At 40.2% G+C, this 15,592-nt stretch overlaps 1 protein-coding gene across 15 annotated transcripts in view; it reads right to left on the bottom strand.

The window, feature by feature from the left end:
• The window catches only part of auts2a (activator of transcription and developmental regulator AUTS2 a), a 343,424-nt gene that overhangs the window by 245,760 nt on the left and 82,072 nt on the right, over positions 1 to 15,592 (bottom strand). Inside the window, exon 1 of one of the 15 annotated variants that reach the window (XM_028032099.1) lies at positions 11,340 to 11,559. The exons of the other annotated variants lie outside the window; for them this stretch is intronic. Within the exon in view, the coding sequence (XP_027887900.1) occupies positions 11,340 to 11,387 (48 nt within the window). The 5' untranslated portion in view covers positions 11,388 to 11,559. Of the gene's footprint in view, positions 1 to 11,339; positions 11,560 to 15,592 lie in introns of those variants that run through there. 15 annotated transcript variants of the gene reach the window in all.

Genomic DNA, 15,592 nt, shown 5'->3' with positions numbered 1-15,592 from the left:
GTTTTGGGCATATTGTTTAAAAAAAATGAACCCCAGCAGAAAAGAAAGGGAGAATGTTGGTGAAAACATCTAAAGGGAAAGAAGGAAATAGGAGTAGATAAGAGAGAAAGAAGCTAGAAGTCTTCTTCTACACCTGCAGAAAGCGAGAAAAAAACAAAACAAAACACACAAGAGATAGCAACAAACATATGCATGCATAATAAAAAAGATGAGGTCATTAAATGAGTACACAGTACAAGATAATGAAGATTTAGTGGCAACCATGGCCCAATGTAGAGTGTATCTGAAAAACACCTGAATCCAAACACCTGATGTTTTAGATTTAATGGAAACAGAAGAAATCTGCACGCGGTAAAATACTTTTTTTCCCCTCACACCACTGTAACATTTCCACCTTTGTTCCTCGTGCTCATTTGAAGTGACAGTAATCACAGTTTATTAGCTCACTTTGCCCCCCTCATCATTTCTAAGAGCAACGGGCACATATTATAGCAATTAGACAATTAGAGCCATTAATGTATTACACTGGCCAATGTCAGCCATCACACTGTGGTTGGACAGAACAGGCAAAAACACTCCCGCTTCCTCTCCATTTCAGGCATTTCAGCGGCTTTAAGCTGGCAGAAAATGGACTTAATGATTTCAGCGAGTGTGCACCAGCGCTCTATTTAGAAACAGACTACATTTTCTTTCAAATTAACAGTGCAGGGGATAAAGGCACAAAGGGGAATAGGCTGTGCTAAGCAGAGAGCGAGAGAGGCAGAGAGAGAGAAAGAGGAAGACCTGATGTAACGAGGCTTACGCCGCAACACTAATTAACACAAGGCCCCGTGCTCATTTCCCAAAAATTTATTTAACACAATTCACACCGCTTCATTTATCCGAGCAAATGAGCGGTGAGATGTGTATCTACTTAAGCTCCAGCAGGTCAATTACTGACGTTAATAATTCACGAAATGTAATATTTAGGTCTGACAAAAAAGAAAACCCTGTTCTGAAAACACTTTTACAGTGAATGCTATCGCAATTAGCATTAAAAGCACACCATGTATTAATTATTATAGGATCAATTTAGAGGCACTAAAACAAGCAATGGTTTAATTTTGCTTTAAATTCCCGCTCTTGAGAGACACAAATTAACTAATTCTGCAGAAGACTCTTGACAAAAAAAACATTAAAAATTCTTTGCTAATAAGTCACAGAGAGGGAGAGGAGAAGACTGAGAGAAGGAAGAGAAGAAGATGAGAGGGAAAGGAGAGGTAACGAAGTCAGCAGCTGGAGACTGCTCGACTTCATAGCCCTGATGGTCAACCTTTTCTCATGCAGGAGGGCTAGAAAGGGAGGCAAATCTGTTTCCTGTCATCTTCCATCTTGTCAGTCTTTGTTCAGACATCTTGCATCCGTTTTACCAGCTGTTTGCTGCCTGTGCTGACAGATGGCACATTCTCTTTGATATGCACTCTCGTCTGGTCCACCAAAACACACCCCCACACACCCTCACACACATCCGTGCCCACACTCCCCATCTTGCAGGGTGAAAGTTTTCTGAGGGGAAAATTGCTGCTAAGGGTGAAGATTTGCCAAAAAGAGAAACTTAGGTTGTTACTCGTAGAAAACATCCTTTGTCTTAGAATAAGGTGAGGGGTAACAGATTTTCCATGACTCCTTGAATAAACAAACAAATTACAAAAAAGGCACCAGAAAACACTAGCTAACTAGAGTTAGCCTGTCTTACATTTGAATGGCACTAATCAGCCAATCAGAATTGTAAAAATCTCAGGGGATTTTTCTGATCAGTGAATGAACAATACCCCCATCACATGCAGAACAACACTGATTGTTATGGAAGTAGCTACTGAAAGACAGTACATTTGAGTGTTAGCGAGGTCTTTAAAAACAAAGTTAGACGAATCACAAGATGTGTAAGAAGTCCGGAGAAAAGAAGGCAGTAAAAATCTGAATTTCAGCAGTGTTTATGTTGAATTATGAGTGAAATCCAGGTTAAGAGGACTGGTTGGCGCAGAAGAGACCACTAGACCGTGTCCGCGGACAATGTCAGGGCAGAGCAGCACTGCCAGACACTTACACGAGTTTACATTCAGACAAAACGCTATTGTTGGTCTGGGCTTTCTCGCAACGAGCAGCATGTGATCCGTCCTTCCATAAATCTGTGACATTCCCACAGCTCACGTTGCCTGGCCACCTCCCCTGTATGTGTATGTCTGTGTGAAGTGAACCCGGCCTGGCACTGGAGCGTGCATTAAGCAACAGAAGGCTCTTTGAGGCAAAATACCAGGGTCTGCCCATGTAGCTCAGACGAGTGAACTGTGGGAACCACCAATGTGCCCAGTCATCCAGGAGGCCGAAACCAGAGCTGCTCTGGAGCAGTTAGCAGAAGCAACTAGCATTCCAATGGGGAGAAAAGTAAAGCTAATGAAGTCTGTGAGCACACAAATGCTGATTTACTGGCTAGCATGAGCATGTACCACCTGAGAAGGTGCTGCACATCCCTGACTATATCTTCTACCTAGTTTTTTTTAACTATCAGTCTACACAGAGCTTTAAAGAGGAGTGGCAAAAGCAAATGAGGTGGATTAACAGAGCTGCCAGGAACTGATGATGTCATCCAGGACATGTTATGGTGGAATATCAACTCTGCTGCCTAGAAATGAAACTGCTAGCATGTCAGGACAGTCCTGAGACAGTCATACAGCAAAAGTCTACAGTCAGAGGCCTCTTCAGACTTGTTGCAAGGCATTACTGATAATGTCAATATAACTAGGCAAGGAGTTATAGAAGGAGATCGGTGGCAGCACAAAGGTATTTAAAATAAATATATATGTTTTACAACATGTTTAGACAAGGCAGTCAGGAGATGATACTAAGGCTTTACAGAGTACAACAAATTTTCTTTGTTGCACTGTTTAAATGTAGCAGTAAAACCCTGTTTTACATTGATGATTGGTGTATAGATAAATCAATTTTTACCTATATTTCTGTTATTTTATGGTACTTTAGGAGGTCGGAATCAGTTTACTTCACTTTTTACAGGTCAGAGATTTGCAAAAATGTAAATCAGAAATTGTCAGAAAACTGATCTCTAAAAGCTTTGTTTAAATTACTAATGTATTATAATAGTGGAAAATATGGAGATATTGAACAAAAATTGGATCAGACTTCCACAGAGTAAACCAAACTGAACCACTCCTTAAAAAGCATCATCCATTAAACAATGTTGCACTGTCTTTTAAGGGAAGTAGAAACCCCTAGACGTTAACGTTATGATATTTTGATGTCATCTGTTCCTTCCAGCTTATACAGCTTGCAGTAACATTTCAGAAACATGTCAATTTACAGCAAGGCTGCTGTGTTGGCAGGTGGCGTTACACTTTACTAAGAACCACTGTTTTCCATTTTTATAGTTGGTTTATGTCCATGCTTGAATCACTGACGTATAAACCATCACTGTTTTCTTCCTTCAGGTTATGTATTAAAGATAGAGATAAAAGGTGACAGGCAAAGGCATCCAACATGTGTGGGTTAAAGTTGTGTTTCCAGTTGGCTAAGCATCCACTCATTCGCTCCGTCCATCTGTCAGGCACGTCCCCAGCGGCTGCGCCGAGGGCCAAAGCTCTCCCCTACTTTCTCTCTGGACTGCGATTGTTCAGTGATCCAGACGGTGGTCAGTCGCTCCCTCTGTCTATTCTGTGTCCCGCTGAGGAGACCAGAAACACAGAGGCAGGCAGTGCCTTATTACAGCCCACTCACAGTGTTTACATCCAGTGAATTAACACAAACATAGTGGGGGAATATGAGATCCTGCCCAGTGCCTGACCCCAGGGAAGACTGCCACTTACATCACACACACACACACACACACACACACACACACACACGCACACACACACGCCCACACACACGCCAACTACACAAATCAAGGAGTAAAAGATACAGTTGTTTGTCACTGTTGAGGATTCTTTAGACTAAAACCATACTAGGTAACATTTTGAATGTATTTCTACAATTGATTTGCCAAGAACAGTTATGGTTTCAGGGATACTTAATGAATTTATACCTGTCTTTTCATCCGTCCATCCACTGTTTCCCACTTATTAAAGAAGGGATCGCCGAGGGAAGAGGAAACCAAACTACCCATCTAAAATACCAATGACCCACTCCAGCTCATTCTGGTGAGATCTCAAGCACTCATAGGCCAGAAGGAATATAAATATTCCCTCCAGCAAGTTCCATGTCTGCCCCAATGTCTTCTCCCAGTTTGCCATGCCTGGAAAACTTCCAAAGGGGAGGCACAGCTTCCTCTGAAAAACTGATAAGATTCTTGAGCCACATCGACTAACTCCTTCTTATGCAAAGCAGCAGGAGTCCTTCCAGAATGATAAAGATAACAAGGGAGGGTCCTTTTAGTCATGATCCATTGTTCATCCATTTCCCTGGCCATCCTACCATCACTCATGGACAAGACACCAAGTGCTTCACTTGAGGAAGACTTATGCCTCATCTGGAAAGAGCAATCCGGGCTTTTCTAGCTGTGAAGAATGGTCTCAGATTTAGAGGAACTAACTCTCGTCCCGGCTATTTCACAGTTGACTGTGAAGAGATAAATGCTGAAGATAATTGCTCGAAATACTTCAACAGAACCACATCATTTGCAAAAAAGCGAAGACAAGACTCCAAGGTTCTCTGTTCCATGACTACTTTTTGAGGTCTTAGCAAGGGTCAGGGCTGGTGGAGATAAATGTACAACGGGAATAACCTCGACTTACTGCCATGAATGTTGAGGCAGCTCCTTCTTTGGTAATTCACAGATTTGATTGCCCTTGAGACCATCTCTGTGCCTGTACTCCTGTAGCATCCCACACAAAATGCCTGAGGGAATGCAGACATAAGCCTTCTCCAGATTCTCTAAAGAACTGCACAGCAGACAACCAAACTCCAAAGACCCTCCTGAGCAAATCAGTCGGGATAAAGATCTGATCCACTGTTCCATGGCAAGAACAAAAGCCACACTGATTCTAAGGCTTAACAATTGGCCTGAGCTTTCTCGCCCATTTAGCTTTTTATCTATAGTGTATATACTTCACACTTTGAAGCCAGGCATGAACGGGCAAACAACATGTTGTTCAAAGTCACTCATCTCATTAGGAATTACAATAGATTTAATGCAGTAAAAATCTGACTACTCGCTCTAAGCTTCTGTTGTCTACTCTGTGGTGGAGGCTTTTGTCTGACAGATGTTTACAGGGGATGGGAGGTGTTTTCTTGCTCTGCGCTGTCTGGGAAAACATCTGGAGTTTGTGAGGATTTACCAGTAATCCCTTCAGCAAGCTGTGGGGTACTTTCTTAGAATTTCAATGAGTGTGTGTAGCAGGAATGCTTTTCTGGGACAGAAGTAGAAAGAAGAAAAAAAAGAAAAAAAACAGGCCGCTTTGCGTCAAGTGTCGCAGAGGTCGAAAGTTCCGTAAGCTTCTTAGGGCTTTAGCTTTTAAGCATAAATAAGTTAAACTGGTTTGGCTGAGATGACTCCAATAAACTCTCATTAAAATCCTCTAAGCATGAATGAATAGGCAGGGGGATAAAACTTTCATGCAGATTACCTCATAAATTATTTGAGAAAATGGGAACAGCTCTTTCAGTTGGGATGGCAACTTATTAGAAATGCTCTGAAGCGCTCAACTACAAGCTACAGACGGAGGCAAACCACCCAACAACACACTCCCACAGAACCTAAGGAGTTTTATTTTCTTTGCCAAAAGACCCACAGGAATGTATATCTGTGGTTTAAACTCTCCGGGTTTATGTCTGAGACAGATGATACCACCCAGGAGGAATTTGCACAGGGCATCTATTTTGTATCATTGCATACTGTGGCATCATCCCTCACTGCAACAAACCTCTTAATGACAGTCCTCAACCCACTCCCTATCGTTCACATTCATTATGGTCATTATATTCACCCGCTATGTTCAACAAGCCAAGCCCTGGATGTAACTAGAGTAAATAGAAAGTCAATGCACAAACCTTTTGTCGGCATGGGAAGAAGAAAAACACGACATAATCTAATCAAGCCCTCTGCTGTGTTTATGCTAGACGTCTTATTCAGCTGTTTTTGAAGTATCGTATGGCTGCCTCAAAGGTAAGGTGTTTGTACAAGAATATTGCTGTTAGGTTTGAGGACAGCTGAGTTGCTGAAACTATTTTACATTTACACACGACAGTTTTATGTAATTATATGCCAGTTGGAGCCCATTAAGAATTAAATTAATGTATTATTTGCTAAATTATTATTGTTATTGATCCAAAGTTGTGGTAATGGTAGATCTATTGTTATTTCTTTATTTTTTTAGGCCCTCCTCCTCGTCAGGTCTGTGATTAACAAGCGAAAGCAGCATCTGCCGTGGTTTATCTAATTGTTTGGTGAAGGATTGAGGAGTGAAAAATTTTTTCCAACACAAAATTAACGTTTATATTTGAATTTTTGTATGAAGTCAACTCAGTGAATATTTCTGCTATTTTTATAAGTAAAGAAAATTTTATTTTTTTGAAACCAGAAAACTCTCAGTGAGTGCTTTTTAATTTTGAGTGCATCAAAAACCTCCTCCTGAGAAACTACACTGGCATTCATGTTTTTTAACCTAATAATGATGAAGGCGTAGCCACATTAATACCTTAAAGCTGCAGCATGTAACTATTACAAAAAAGTTTTCTTTTTTTTACATATTTAAGATTTTTATTATATCGTGACAGTAAAATCTGTGAAAACCTCCTCGTGCTCCCAGAACTAACTCCAGAAATATACCACTAAGAAACAGCCAATCACAGCCAGGAGGAGAGTCTTAGCGCTGTCAATCGCTTTCTGCTACGCTACAGCTGGTCCAACACAACAGAGCCCGCCACAAATGCTAATGTTAGTCAGCATGGCCGATGAAGGCGGATAAACGGTTTTCCTGTAATGGTAAGTTGTTTTTCTGCCACTGACACATTTAGCAGCACACACACGAGATTGACTGACAGGGCTACGATCTTCGTCCTGGCTCTGATTGGTTGTTTTTGAACAGGAGTGGTGCATTTTTGTAAAGGTAACACTAGGTGGAGGTGCAGGAGCTTATTTTCACAGATTATCCGTCTCTTAATATACTGTCACATGGCGACAGTTTTAACAAACATTAAAAACACATTTTTGTAAAAGTTACATGCTAAACCTTTGATCAGTGATTATTGATCAAACAGCTCTATTAGACATGCAAAGACCATCATATATATAATCTATCTTACTTCTCATCCACTTTAAATAAAGCTATCATGCAGTTTAGATGTACTACTTTCACCAATGTACTTTAAATCAACCATCATCAAAGAGGCCTACAATAAAAAGCTTTATTTCAGAAAACAGCCATCTGGCTGAGAGAAAGGCCAGAGTTACCACTTCAATAACACAACAGTGTGTGTTAAATTGAATTAGTCCAGAGTGAGACAGGTCCCTGTTTGCCCTTTGTGGCCCCAGAGTTGGCCCATTGGGGTTCCTGGCACTGTCTAAGCAGACAAAGAGCAGTGAACAGACACATAGTGCAGGACCTCGCTGCTGTGTTCTCTTTCCACTGAGAGAAATAAAATCCACCTCCAGCCTCCCACCAGCCGCTGCAACCCACTCTCACTTCAGGACACAAGCCCACACACAGGGGTAGCAATTACCCTTACCCCATAGTTGGATGACCCTGTGTTCTTGACCCAGAGGCAACAAAGCTCCATGCCCCTCCTCATGGCTCGAGAGAGCCAAGGAGCTGATGGGGCAGCAGGCACTCAAAAATGGCAGTGCTTGTTTAAGGTCACTTCCTATTCTCATTCTGTTGAGAGCGAGCCTGTCAATCAGACGTAATCGCACAGTGGCTGGTTGCTCCTGAGGCAGTACAGCTGGGAGCAGGGAAGCAGACCACTGCATATTCTGACACAGTTTTCCCTGCGCTGAGACACCCTCGTACCGTTCCTCTAACCACGTTCTGTTTTTGCTCTTCTGTCAAATTTAAAAGGTTCGGATCATCAGCACATCTTTAAGAATCGCAACGGGAAAAAGATGTACCCTCTTTGTTAGATCATAAATTAGCTGTTATTACACACATTTTGGTTCATTTTTACTACAAATACCCAGGTCTGAATATATCCAGATCTACAAAATCAAGAAATCACTTAAATTAGAACATGTCTGACAACATGAGGTAAACTAAAGACATAATTGGTTTGGATATTTTTTACCCTTGTATTGAAATTTATTTGATTAAGTGAAACATTTAAGTGGGACAGATAAAAGCTAAACATAAGATCTCGGCAAGGGGTGCAAAGACTTTTTCACAGCACTGTCGGTGCATTATCAAGCTCCTGCAATTGATTCAAAAGGTGCCAATTAGTGCTCAACAAATATCGTTATATCTCAACATGACCATTATTTTTTCTTCACACCTAAATTGAACAGTAAAGAAAATCCCCCAAACCATCCTTTCTCACCTTCTTTGATTTCAATTCCCTCCATTATTCTCCTCCTCCTCCCTTTAATCAAATGTGAAGAGAAAATGTTCTCACCTGTTTTGCAGAGCGTGTTGGGTATGACACTAACCTCTTTTCTTTCACTTTTACACTAGACACAGCCAGAAAACACCCACCTCGCTTAAACTTGTCTCCACTGTTGTTTCTGTTTTAAAGAGACATTTGTCTTTCACACGATCCTGTTTTCGGTTTAGCAAACTCTAAAACTAAAGAAATGGCAATTATATGTCCAGCGTTTCCTAAAAGATTAAACAATACAATTCACTGTATTTGTGCAAAACCTTCAGAAAGGTTTTGAACAGATACTGTGAATTGTTTTCAAAAACAACCTCTCCTCAACTTTTGCAGTAAGTATCTAATTTTTAAAGCAAAATGTTGTTTCTGATGGAAGACGAATAAAAGTCTTTTCATGTAAGGGCTATGATGTGCAGGATTGCTTACAGCGCCTTATTACAGGTTGGACCAACACAACGGAATCAACAGATTGAATTAACTTCCTGATGTGTCAGTAAGGTTTCTGAAGTCCTGGTCATTAACCGTTCATTTGATTCAGGTGTGCTGGAGCAGTGATGCATCTACAAGTTAGAAGTAGCACTCAAAGGTCATTTTTAGGGATGCATGATATTGGAGTTTTGGTCTATATCCGATATACTAAAACTCATTTGGCTGATAACTGATACTAACATCAATATTTTTTTTCTATAGCTACTTACTGTAACTATATGGCTTCTTCTACTGTGGTAATACTGCATTATCTTTGTTAATTTAGCCTGCTACCAAATGCAAATGTAAAATTCAACCCGTTCACAAGCCACAAGTGAAAAGCACATCAGTCGTGCATAATACTTAACAGTTTCTTATGACCTTGTGCTGTAGGCATCATTGAGTTGCATTTGAAATGTAATCAATTACGAATTTAACGATGGCCCTTGACTTAATGTAATGTTTTGATTGTTAATTCTGTTGCATGACTTTGTGTTTTTGTGTTTGTTATGATGTAAAGCACTTTGAAATGTCTTGTTGCTGAAATGTGCTATACAAATAAAATTTGACTGATTGATTGCCATTGGTTTTATACCACTTTTATATCAGTGAATTATTTTGACAGAATGGTTGATGTCCGATATTAAATTTTACAACTAGTATTGTCCGATGCCATACTGATAATATTGCGCATCCCTAGTAATTTTATTTAAACAGCACATTTTTAGTAAGAAGGCAGTTCAGTTCAAATTGCTTTACATGAGCTATAAAGAAATACAAACAAAACAACAAAACTAAAAGAAAGACAAAAAGTATAAAACTGATATTGGTTCCCCATGTTTAATAAGAATAAGTAAGCCATAATTTATAAACTAATAGAGGTTTATCTGAATTCTTGTTCTGATAAAAGCAGATGTTGGTTCTCTATGTTTGATTCTATAAAGTAGACAGTACATTCTAAGTTTGTTCTAGATTTGTAAGCTAACAGGAGTTTCTCTAAGTTTTGCTCCAATATTAAAAGTATAAAGTTAAATGTTGGTCTAAAGTTAAAAGTACTCCACAGTTTATAGAAGGAGCTAAATGTTGATCTAAGATAATGAGTATACCCCACAATTTCTAAAAGTAAACTAAACAGTTTTCTGTTTTAAATGCTGGTCTAAAAGTATATACAGTAAGTACTCCACAGTTTATAAAAGTAGCAAAGACTGGAGGTGCAGAGACCCATAGGTGATGTTGAGGTGGCCTATGGTTACGTACTTCACAAATCTGACCTTAATGAAGATTGCCAAGCGAAAATCCAACACCCTCAACTTTTTGGCAAACGTACAAAGTTCTGTGTGTGGTCGTAAACTTACAATGTACATGACTCTGAACACACCGTGGCCTAATGGTGGTGCCGGTATCATGATTTTTGTAACATTTTTTAAGCATCACAGAGAGCATTGAAACAGATCAGAGTTGTAAAAACATAACGGCCATCTTCTCACTTCTGTACCTCAAAGCTGCTTAAGTACAAAATGGAAGACCAGATGGAAAGAAAGCACCTCGGGCACTAACAGATGCTCCCACGTGGCCACATGGCATCTCATAAGTTTTTTGTTTTTTTTAATGATGCATGTTTCAACTGGCGTTAAAGAGGTACAGTTGCACTAGCACTGAGCTGGGGTGCTGTTTGGCTGTGTTTGATGTAATGAGATAGCTTTGACAATGCCAATGGGGCAGACACCTGATGCTAAATGCAGAACTTGATCAGTTAGTGTCAAAACCGTTTGAGAGACAAAATAAGGAACACAGTCCAGATGGTTTCTACTGGCTGATTCAGATGATGTCTGGCTGCAGAAACTGTAGATGTTTGGGTCACAGTACATGACACAGGATCTAATGTCCAGACAATGACATCACTGTGAGCACTCAAACTTTATCGCTGCGCTACATCCCAACATGTCACGGCTAAACTGGAGGAGGGGGGTCAATGTGGACAAAATAAAACATTAATAAAACTGAAAGTTTTACGTTCATTTACTTCATCATTAAATTAGGACGGTTAAAATGTCATGAAGTAACACATTTAATACAAACTCTGTACATCAATACAACCACAGTAATTAGTACCTGTAATCTGAGCAAGCTAAACAGCAAGATATTAATATTGTCCATTGGCTAAACTGCCAAGAAAAACAAAGGTTTTCAACAAACCAACAAATCGCAGAGTGTATGTAACATGTCCAATGGTCACATGCACAGGTATTCGCCATGGCATGTTGCGGAATACAGAAAAAAAAAAACTGCACAGAACTCACCTTCTCGTTGTACTTGAACTTGACATAAAACCAACTTGACTTGATCATCCTCCTGCCGTCAGTTTGTGAAAGCTCCGGTAAGCAAAGAATGTCAAAGTCTCCTCCAAACACAGCGGATGGTTAATGATCTGTGCTGTGGCACTGAAATGTTTCAGCTTTCTTTATCCTGCAGGTCTTTGTGTGGGTTCCTTCTCGCTCCGTCTCTGACTTCAAGCCTCTGAGCCTGCTACTGTACTGTTTGTTTCACTCCCTCGACTTAGTGGTGTAGGGTAGTGTGCGGTCGGGTGGTGTGTCGGGGTGTGTGTGTGTGAGTGTGTGTGTGGCAGGGTTGGAAGGCTGACAACAGAGCTCCTCAGATGGGCTTCAGCTGTGTTCAGGGGTGTTGGCAGATGCCAGCAGAGAAGCAGCGCAGAGATGTTTTCTTCAGAGAGGCAAACTCTTAAGACTCGAGCAACCTCACCTATCTCCCTCTTCTCTTGTTCAAAGTTTATTTTCTCTCTGTTCTCTCCGGGCTTCCTCCTTCTGCCTCTTTGGCTGTTTTTTTAAAAAACATTTCCCCCTTTAAGTCCTTTGTCCAGTCAATGTGTCCTCTTGGTTGCTTCTTATCGCTCTGTTTTATGCATCGGTAAGCTCTTTCAGCCTGACCCCATTCAACCCTGCTCTCTATCTGTTTCAGTCAGTTTCTTTGCCCTCTGAAGTTTGGCTGCCTGCGTTATGACTTGCACAGACAGCGGTCCTGATGCCGGTCTGACCTCAAAGATGCCACAGACTCGACGTGTTATGACTGCTGAATAAATTTGTCTCCAAAATGTTTGAATAAATTAGGATTTCCTGAGATCAGGTGAGGCACAGTTCTAGGGAAAAGCTGTGGAGCATTCCGGCTGTCTCATACAACATAGGATGTTAAACTGAACCTAACCAGACTCACATAATATTTTATTTAATTTAGCATTCATGTCATTTTAGCTGTCAGGGGTCCAAACTAAGTTTTAACAAAGCAAAAAGATGAACACTTCCCTTTTGAAAAGCTCTGCATTTGATGACCATTTTCCACAAGGAAGTTAGCTAAAAAAAAATCAAGTCAAATTGCTATGCCTTTTACTTAATAAAAACAAAACTTCAATGCAAATTGATGCAAGATATTTTAAAGTAATGAGTACTTATGTTCCATTATTTTTTTGCAAAAATGAAACTATGTCCTATGAACACTCTTATTACTGCAAAAGTCCATCCATCCATCCATCCATCCATCCATCCATTTTCTGTACACCCTTGTCCCTTAGAGGTGTTGGGAGGGGTTCCGGGCAAGAGGCGGGGTACATCCTGGACAGGTCGCCAGTCTGTCACATTCAGTCTGTCTGTCTGAGTGTGACAGACAGACAGACAGACAGGCAGACAGATAGACAGACAGACTACTGTTGTGTAGTCTGTCCCTACACAACAGTTTGTGTAGGGAGAATTTAGAGAGACCAATTAACCTAACAGTCATGTTTTTGGACTGTGGGAGGAAGCCGGAGTACCCGGAGAGGACCCACGCATGCATAGGAAGAACATGCAAACTCCATGCAGAAAGACTCCGGGCCGGGAATCGAACCTTCTTGCTGCAAGGCAACAGTGCTACCAACTGTGCCACTGTTCAGCCCACTACTGCAAAAATATCTTACATAAATCTGCATTGAAGTTTTATTCTTATTATTGAAAATAGAGTAAACTGCATGGAAAAGTCTGGAATTTGGACTTGAATTTTTTTTAGCAACAGTTTGTGTAGAAAATAGTCTAAAAACCACATACTATAAATGCTAGATGGATAGACTGATGGACAGCAGAAGATTGGATATGCATAAAAGATATTCACCAAGTTTTTGAAGCTTAACTGTTAGAGTGACCTGTATAATTATGTTTGTTTTTTTGTTCTGTATGTTTGGAAATTTTACCATTATGCACCAAAGCACAAGACAGCACTTCAATAGTGAAAAAGAAAACAAAGGAGAAGTACTGTAGGTGGCTCACGTCATATTGTACAGACGACTCTGAAACCTGAATAAACATCCAATGACTAATTTTCATCAAGTAAAACATATGATTGAATAAGTGTGTAAAAGAGCTATTTAACTCATTATTAAAATCTTAAAGTGAAGCAGTGATCTAATATTTTAAAAGAATTGTGTTCCTTTTGGCCTTTGTCACATTTTGTACTATTACACCTACAAAATTCTATTTATTTTACTGAGAACGTACAGTATGTGGTACGCCAACACAAGTAGCACACGACTGTAGAGTGGAAGGAGAATGATTAATTCCTTTGCAACTTGTTACTGACAAAAATCTAAAAAGTGCGATCTACAGTTGAATCCAGTCCTCTACAATTTGATTCCACAACAAAAAATCCAGTTCTGCCAATTTCTTTCACAAATCATCTAATAGTAGTCTACTTGTTTGCAATTTAAAGGGGCAGCATTACATAAAATCAGCTTTTTTGAGCTTTGCATCATGTTATAATGATGCAAAGTCATTATAACATGATGCGAGTCATCAAAAACATACCTGTAGTGTTGCTTTGATTATTTTATGAATGTTTGAAAAATCTTTTAGTCTCCCAACGCAACCATTCAGATATGCAAAACGCTAGGAGGAACAGAGTGTCACCTCGAGGAAGCTAAGCAGTTTCTTAGCTTCCGAGCATCTGCATGACAAAGTAGCGCTCCCAGAAAATTCCCCCATTCAGTTCCTTCAGACTAGACAGCAGCAATTAGCAAACACCTGGTGGAACAGCACAGCTGCTGAGCTCAATATACTAACTACGTCTTAGTGAACCATATCAGTGGCCCGAGAAGACCACTCAGGTTTGCCACAATGCAGTATATTTATTAAGACTGACCTCTAAGCATTTCAGTTCAATATCAAATATGTGAGCAAAGCAAGCAGTGAAATGTCTGAAAGGTTTCTGCAAGAGAAAGTGAACAGAATGAAGTGGACCTTTAAACACCTAGTGTGAATGCTTAGAGACTAAAAAGGCTAGAGCCCAGCACAAAGAGAGGGCCACCCAGCCAAAGTTTACATTCTGCCACTCCCCTCAGTACAGAGGACCTGAAGTCCAAACAGAAAACACTTGTGTGTATATAATTATGTCACATCTCACAATGGCTTAAGAAGGCTGCCAACTAAAATGGGCTCCTGTACCCCACAGTATTTAGCCAAATTTGGCAGCTCCAGAGTTAAACAGAGGTAACCTTTCTATCATAGCATAACAGAGGCTTATAAACAAAGGCAATTGCTCTCAGTAGTGCCACTGTGTTAGGATCCATGAAGACATAATTGGCTTAGCAACACTTTTAGCCCCAAGCCAGTGCCAGTGCAGAAAAAGGTCTGGCAGAATGCACTGCCATACTGAAACAACAGGGAGGACGCCACACAAAATATGCTTGTTTTTAGAGCAGAAGTTTCCAGTGGATTGATTGGTGTTTGCTATGGCTGCAGCTATGTTATACTTGTTTACTTTTTTTGTGTTTATGGAGTACAATTGAAATTCTTAGTAGTCAGCCTGAAATGGGTAGTGCTAATCTCAGTCTGCAGATACCTGAAGCTGACGACGGGGGAGTCAGGGAAACAGTCCATCAGACCCAGGAACTAATTACAGCCACTGACAACAACTCCAGTCTTGCTGTGCCTTTTCTGAGTCATGATCTAATTTTTATGGTAGTTTTTTTAAATGTGAACAGACAGAATATCAACTAAAAATTCAGTAAAAGCACATTACGTAAAACATTAAATTCAATTCCATCGTCTACTATAAGGTAAAAAGCAATGTTTCACGAGAATTGTTGCAAGTGAAGAGTCAAAGTTGGCTAGCAAAGCCAATTTTGGACCAATTAGATTATTTAACCAGAGCTGCAATGAAGTGAGGCTAAAGCTAATGGCCAAGAGCAAAGAATACTTCTAAGCTGCTAAAGCAAGTTCAATCTCAAAAAATGTCATTATGGAAATGAAATCTCATGAATTGTTGTCATATATGAACATCTGCAAAGAAGCTAATAATTATATAAACAGAAAATGTAGTTGGGTGGTGGTGATCTCCCTACATAAGCCAGAAGTCTTTAACCCCTTGTTTTGTGTATGGTTTCTTTAGATATTTCTTTCAGAGGGCCAGCAGTCAGGTCTTGTCAGGTGGGCTTATCCTCTGTGGTTGGTCTAATCAGAAGAAAAACAAACAGCAGGTTTCCTAGACTCTTTGTTGCTGGGGGCAGGGTGTGTGT

The sequence above is a fragment of the Xiphophorus couchianus genome, chromosome 11 (assembly GCF_001444195.1).
Source record: "Xiphophorus couchianus chromosome 11, X_couchianus-1.0, whole genome shotgun sequence".
Classification (NCBI taxonomy): Eukaryota; Metazoa; Chordata; class Actinopteri; order Cyprinodontiformes; family Poeciliidae; genus Xiphophorus; species Xiphophorus couchianus.
Note: the sequence above shows the minus strand (reverse complement) of the source record. Positions and strands in the feature narration are given on the sequence as shown.